This window comes from Giraffa tippelskirchi, chromosome 4, assembly GCF_054371585.1.
Source record: "Giraffa tippelskirchi isolate mGirTip1 chromosome 4, T2T-mGirTip1v1.2.pri, whole genome shotgun sequence".
Classification (NCBI taxonomy): Eukaryota; Metazoa; Chordata; class Mammalia; order Artiodactyla; family Giraffidae; genus Giraffa; species Giraffa tippelskirchi.
Window position 1 is genome coordinate 33,942,799 of NC_137278.1, and position 7,402 is coordinate 33,950,200.

A 7,402-nucleotide genomic window follows, 5' to 3' on the forward strand; every position below is an offset into this window, starting at 1 on the left:
GTGAGCACCCTGACTCCTAATGTGCTTCTGATCTCCTGTGACATCACAGTGAGGAGGCTTACCTGCAGCTTTTCTGGGAGAGGAGCTTCAGCTTTCTCTGCTTCTCAGTGGTGGAGGGCAGGGCACGATCCCAAAATGTGACTGAGGAAAAGTGCAGATGGTGACAATTATGGCACCCCAGGCTGCAGGTTTGGGCAGATGAAAGGTCTTGGTTGGGGTAGGGACACAGACCCACGCTCAAAGAGAGTTCATTTACCTGCAGCAGGAAGATGAAGCCTTGTATCCCAGGAAGAAACAGCAGTGTTGTAAAAAGTAACAAGGCAGGGAGCCCAGGGTGTGGGGACACCAGAGAGGAAGAGGAAGAAGCTGCAGGATGAATTCGCTGCAGAGGTTTAGGGAGAAGTGGAAAGTGAGGGTTCTGTTACAGAAGTACCAGGGCCCGACGCACTTTCAAATGCGTAATAGCAATGAACACGTCCATGTGGCACACACTGGCTTGGATGAATGATAGACGTTCAGGTCATGATGTCCTGGTTGGAAATGCGAGACTGGCAGTTTGGGAGAGAAGGACTGGAGACCCAGATTCTAGGGGCAGGGGGAGGTGTTCTCTGCTGAGGGTGTTTCAAGCCTGAGAGGAAGCAAGGGGAGTGGAGAGCAGGACTGGAAGAGGCCAAGGAGAGACGTCACCTGGGGGTGAGGCGGAGCAGGGAGAGGAAGGAGGGAGCAGGTCTGGATGTGTAAATGTCCGGGCAGTAGCTTCCAGACGCAGGAGCCGCTGCAGAGAGGCTGCAGAGGCTAGGACTGAAAAATCTGAGCAAATCCCTGAAATGTGAAAGAGGGCTTCCCGTGACCTGGCGTTGCAGGGAGGGGATCAGGCAGGTGTCAGACGCTCTGTGTGGCTACTTCATGGCAACCCCAGGGCTGCTGAGTTTGTGGGGCTCCTCGCCTGACATTGAACCACCTGTTTGAGCTTCTTGACTCCTGAGCAGTTCTCTGCTCTTTTCTCACTGGTGGACGTCACCTCGTTGCCTCTCACAGCTTCAGCACGTCTGTCTTCTGCCTTTAAGTGAGCACCCTGACTCCTAGTGCTTCTGATCTCCTGGGAGCCTGGAGCACCAAGTTTACTAGGACTATATCCTAAATATTAATAACATAGACTTGGGTAAGGTACCTGAGGCCTTTATGGTACCGATGGTGACAGGTCATCTAGCTCATGTCACAGGTCCGGGTGAGCCACTGCTGGGTAAGTCAGCTGCTCTGATCTCACCGGCATCAGGGGCAAGGGAGGGAGGACCGGGAGGCACACAAGGTGCCCACCCCAACCTCTCCATCTTGTTGCCCTCCACTTCCCACTGTGCCCTTTCTCTTCTGGAAGAGGGTTTAGTTCCCAGCTCACGAGCAGCAGTCCCATGCTCCCCAGGCCTCTGCTCCTGCTGTGTCTTTCGCCTGGAACATGTGTAAAATGCCTGCTTCACCTCCTCCTCCGTCGATTGCCCCAGGCTGGTGCCTCATGGCACCTCCGCAAGTGCCCTCACCACAGCAGTTGGTATTTCTTCTGTGTCTGCTGCTCCTCGAAACTGAGCTCACCTGCATGGGGTGCTATGTCTGGGGCATCTCCCAACCCCTGGCACCTCAGACAGTGCCGGGCACAGCCTCCTGCTATTGAATGGAGAGTCCACTTCTACAGGTTCGAATATGGGTGCCGGAAGAACCAAATGGTCCATCCCAGATCCTGTTGCTAGTCTGAGAAGGCTCTCCTGACACCCAGCCTGGTTTTCTTTCCAGTAGATCAAACCACGAATATGTTTGCAAATAAATGGAGACCATGGATCACTTAGAAATTCCTTGTATTAGGCCTTGCTTATCTATACACAGGAGACCTAGGTTTGATCCCTGGGTCAGAAAGATCCCCTGGAAAAGGAAATGGCATCCCACTCCAGTATTCTTGCCTGGGAAACCCCATGGATAGAGGAGCCTGGTGGGATACAGTCCACAGGGTCGCAAAGAGTCAGACACAATTGAACGATCAGCACTTTTTTCTTTTCTTTGTCTGTATGAGTTGAAGATCCAATTGAGTGAAAAGTGCAACCCTGTTGATATTTCAGATCACACAAATGACTGGTTGCTTGGCTTGGTCACTCTCTGGCTTGTAGCTTGGACCCTTGGTTTTTACCTGGGAAAGGGCAGACAGAACCTGAGTACTGATGTCTGATGGGAATTGGCAGCCAGGAAGTTCTGAATACAGGCCCTTTAAGCATCCATGAGAGAGCACGGCAGTGAACAGCATGGACCTCTCTTGGAAAAATCCAGAAGGCTTTGCATCAGCAGAGAAGGAAAATCCAACCCAAGATGCATGAACAATAAATAACAACTGTTCTGAGTTAGGTTGAATGCTCTGAGTTGCACTTTTTTTTTTTTCAAGTTGTTTGTGCTAACCACAGTTTTTTTTTCTCCCCTTTTCCCACCAGGGCTTATTTCAAAACCTTTGTCCCTCAGTTCCAGGAGGCAGCGTTTGCCAATGGAAAGCTCTAGGAAACACCAGTCTTGAGAGGTAGCCAGCCAGACTACTCTGTCCACATGCGTGTCAGCACATATGGCTGCTTCCTGGAAGCCATTGGAATGTCTTCATGGCAGCGTTTCGCTCACACAGCAGCTTTGCTCCCCGACTGGAACCCAGACTTGAGCTGGCTGGCGGGAACCTGGATCCCAGAGCCCCCTGCCTCTGGTGGCTCCCTCTTTGTTTCCTGCAGTATATTTCTTAGTTGAAAGAAATAAAGTCACAAATCATGATGCTGTATTTTTCCAGGGAAAGTAAGACATCCTAAATGCACACACTCTGATTCCAAAGCCTTTGTCTCTGAGTCCTCTTTTTAAGTTTTCAGATTAAACACACCTTTGCTTTTCTCTTTCCCCTGAAACGAATGCCTGTGTGTTTGACACCCCAGTGTTTCCCATTTTGGACAGTCCTCCACTTGTAAAGGTGCTGCCTGAAGGAGTCTGACCAGCTGGCAAGGTTTCAGCCACTTCCCAGCCGGGCCCAAGACCGGTGCTCAGGAACAACTAGGTTCCAGCACCAGCCTTGCCTCCAGCCCCCTCCAGGCCCTTGTGTGTACTCCAGGTACAAAGCCCATCCTGACCCAGGAGGCCGTCATTAAAGTCATTAAAGCTTGTTGAATGCCTCAAGAAATGTATCTCTCTTCTCCCGTCCCTCCTCCCGATGCCATTGGGAGAGTTGTTTGGGCTTATGAAGCACTCTGTGAATTATACCTGGAAGACACAGGTAGGGTCCTGTGGGCAAACCCTGGGCTCAGGCCTGCCAGCTCCACCGCCACCCAGGAACGAGGCTGGGGAAGGTACCCTGAGTGAGCTCCGTCTCCCCTAAATTTGTGGATTATCAGAACTGGGCGGGGTTTTAGAAGTCATCTGTTTCCACCCCCCGAATCTCTCTCCCCTGCTATGCCCTTTAGGGTCAGAAGTGAGAACCAAGGCCCACAAGCTAAAGAAATACTCCCAGTAAATGAGGGCAAACCTAGGAGCTGGGAGCCATGACATGACTTCCCTCAGCTTACACCCAGGCTGACCATGGCCAGTTTGTCCACTGGACAAGGTCTAGTTTAGTTTAGTGGGGTTCCACCCTGAGGGCTTTCAGCCCTGGAATTGGGACCCTGGCACGGAGGTGAGAGAAACAAACTGGCCTGCGTGGCCTGGTCTCCTTTCTTCAACTCACATGCCTCCCACCCGCTGTAGGGCCTGCACAGGTGGAACCCAGCCCCTAACTGTTCCCTCAGCTCCTCTTGTGGCTCCTGGAGCCCATGTAAACCTGAAAGGGAGCCAGCTCAGGGAGCCCCTGAAAGGGTCCCCTTGTGGGGGCCGGTGAGGGACACCCCTCCTTCCGGTATTCTCCAGCACTCAAGAATGTTCTCAGGAGGCAGGGGAACCGCTAGAAGAGACCTCTCAGTTTGGCTTCCAGCTGAAGGGCTGCCCTCCTCTGGGATCTTTCATCACGTGAGTACTTCACCTTGAAGCGTTGGGAATTCCTGTGACAGAGAACAGTCCAGTGTCCCGTGTCTGCACCCCAGCTCTGCCATCAGCCAGCTGTGTGACCCTGAGTAAGTCCCTTCTCTGTGTAGTCAGAACCACTCTGGGAGCTTTTTAAAGAACCACTGCCCAGGGCCCCACTGCCGGCCTGCTGAATCACATCTTGTTAGCTGAGGCTTGGGTGTCTGGATTTTGATAAAACTCCCCAGGTGATTCTGTTGAGCAGGTGGTCATGACCACACTGGAGTCTCTCCTGACTGTGGCCAGCTGCTTGCCTCCTCTACGTCAGGCCAGCTGTGGGCCAAGCTCCACTCTCCTGCTCCGTGACACGGTCACTTAGGATGGAGGGGCATGGATTGGGCTCGCTGCCCACGGAACCAAGAGTAGACTGAGTCAAACTTTGTTTCAGACCCAGTAGGGGTTTCCAGCTCGAGTTCTAGCAGGGGCTGGTTGGCAGTTATGAGATGGGTGCGATCACACGGCCTGGACCCTTGGCATTTCAAATAGCCAGTCAGTGGTGGCAGCAGCCAGTACTGGGCAGTGCAACCCAGGAGTGGCCTTCCTGCCCTTGCCAACCTCTAGGGGTCCAGACGGCTCAGGCTGGCCAGATCATCCCTGGTAGCCCACACATCTGTGAAGCACACCCGACCAAAGAAGTACTATCTGTGCTTTATCTCAGCACATCTCTACAGCAGACCTGTGAAATAAACAAGTGAGGAGAGTCGCCCCTGTTCCACAGATGAGGAAACAAGATCAGAGAGGTTAATTTAGTTACCCGTGATCACCAGCTAGTCGGTGCCAGTTGGGACTCAGCCCATGCTCCAGATCCAGTGCCGCTTCTCACTTTTGCCCGTAACTCTAGGAAACAAGGGCTTCCCTGGTGGCTCAGTGGTAAAGGATCTGCCTGCAGTGCAAGAGATGCAAGAGACTCAGGTTCAATCCATGGGTCGGGAAGATCCCCTAGAGTAGGAAATGGCAACCCACTCCAGCATTCTTGCCTGGAGAATGCCATGGACAGAGGAACTTGGTGGGCTACAGTCCATGGGGTCGCAAAGAGTCAGACATGACTGAGCAACTAAACACACATGCACACTAGTAAACAAACAGGTTTTTTCCCCAGTGAAGGATGATGTACTATGTGTAGCTTTGTGAGCATGGAGATGATAGGATTTTTGAGAAGGCTTTCAGCCCCAGTAGCACAGAGGGAAGGTTTGGGCTGCTTTTCTTAGGGGCAACCAAACAACAGAAGGTGACAATAGCCACTTCATAGTTCAAGTGCCAGGGACTCAGAACCAGTATTTGTGAGATTTTTATCTCCACCCCCAACAGCAACAGAAGAAGTGGCGCTTGTAAATGGGCAACAGTCGCCTGTGTGTTTTTTGTTTTTTTTTTTTTTTTCGCCTGTGTGTTTTTTAAACACTTCTTGCTAGTTCGGCGCATCGCTGCATTGTATCCACACACAGAGTGCAGCCCAGGACTAATTAGTAAATGGCTATAAAATGCTTCGAAGATGAAAAGTACCATATATGAGAGCACATTATTATTACCTCGTAAATCCTGTCTCCAGCTTACTCAGCCCTTGTAATTTCAGTTGCGTCTTTAAGCTCAGCATAGACAAGGAAAAGGACTTGGATGTTATGAATGTTTGCTGCTAATAGCTGATCAGGGCATCTCCTGGGGTGCCGGGGAGGAGGCACAAGAGACTGGAGAAGCAAGTATTCGTCCTTCTCCCATCCGTTTGGCTTCCTGAGGACCCACCACCAACAGAGAGATGGGGCCCATTTATTCCTCAGGATGAACTGGAAAGTGGGTGAGCTTGAGGAGGAGAGAGACTTATATTTGAATCCTGGCTCTGCCCACTGAGTCACTAGCAAATATATAACAAGCTGTTCTTCAGCAGTTTAAAAAAGAAGACAAGGGTAGAAGATGAGGGTTGGGGGAGGAGGAGCCTCGTTTGTATCATTTGCTGCTTTTCATGGTGTGAATGCTCCCACCATGACCAATTCCGAGCTCCCAGCATGAGGTCACAAGATGCAGGTTTGGGGAGAGCACGGAGAGCCACGTGGTGGAAGCCTCTTGGAGTGAGCAGGCTCTAGTGTGGATCTTAAATCTCGCTGAGTTTTGTTATCCTTGTCTGTAAAATGGGAATACATACCATCTACCTCCCGGAGTGGTGAGAATTAAATAAGAAAAGTACATGAAGCACCAAGTAAGGAGCTTGGCACACAGAAACGTTTGCTAAACGTGGCTGTTACAGAGCAGAAAAAGGATTTTTTGATGTTGACTTTGGCCTTTTCCTAATAAGTCAGAATGCCCTTATTTGAAAGTCCTGCTTGAACTTCCCTGTCAGTCCAGTGGTTAAGACTCCATGCTTCCACTGCAGGAGGCATGGGTTTGATCCCTGGTGGGGGAACTAAGATCCTGAATGTTGTACAGTGTGGAGACCCAAAAAAAAGTTTTGCCGATGAGTGTGGCCTTTGGAAGAGTGACCCTGTCTTTATGACTAAGAAGAGAAAATGATGTCATCCTGATTTTAATAAAGGAGGGATTAGATGTATCCATGAATGTTCCCTCCTCCCCTGTCCCCCCACCAGTCTTGCTTTAACTCTCAGCAGGTCCCCAGGCGCTTGCAGCGACCTGCTTTTTTGCCCCCACCTCCCATGGGCAGGAGAATCAGAACAGCACAAGCTACTTTTGCTTCTGACTCAGTTTCAGTTCCTGACAGCTACAGGCCCTTGTTTTGGAGTCACAGCCTAGCCAGAGAAACGACCACACTCGGTTGGCCTCTTACTTGAACCTATAATAGAAAGAGCCCAGAATCTGCCCCAGTTCATGGGGACTGGCCTGTCCCACAGTTCTTAACGTGAATGTTAAAACAGCATTTAATGGTAAGGTGACATCGAATTCTCTCAATGGCATCGTCTTAATTCACTGGTGCTTTTAAATATGAAAACAAGAGAAGAAACATCCTCTTTATGTATCTTTGGTGCTTATGTGCAGTGGCAGGAGAATAAAAGCCAAGAGAGTAGGCCAGATATGTAATAGTCACAGTGTACTGAGTGGAGGTCACACTGATCACTGCCCTTAGGGAGCTATGAGTGATAATTCCGCACTAGCTGCTTTTCTTTCTTTTTTTTTACAAATATTTATTTATTTACTTAGCTGCTCTGGGTCTTAAGTTGTGACACATGGGATATTCGATCTTAGTTGCAGCATCCAGGATCTTTAGTTGTGGCATGTGGGATCTAGTTCCCTAGTCAGGGATGGAACCCAGGCTGCCTGCACTGGGAGCTTGCAGTCTTAGCCACTGGACCACCAGTGAAGTCCCACTAGCTGCTTTTCTAATCCTCGCAACAACTAAGCG

The 7,402-nt window shown here is 50.5% G+C and overlaps 1 protein-coding gene across 1 annotated transcript in view; it reads left to right on the plus strand.

Annotated features, from left to right (window-relative positions):
• BABAM2 (BRISC and BRCA1 A complex member 2) overlaps positions 1 to 2,847 on the plus strand; it is a 408,503-nt gene extending 405,656 nt beyond the window's left edge. Inside the window, exon 12 of the mRNA XM_081484262.1 lies at positions 2,469 to 2,847. Within this exon, the coding sequence (XP_081340388.1) occupies positions 2,469 to 2,532 (64 nt within the window). The 3' untranslated portion in view covers positions 2,533 to 2,847. The remainder of the gene's footprint in view (positions 1 to 2,468) is intronic.
• The last annotated feature ends 4,555 nt before the right edge of the window (positions 2,848 to 7,402 follow it).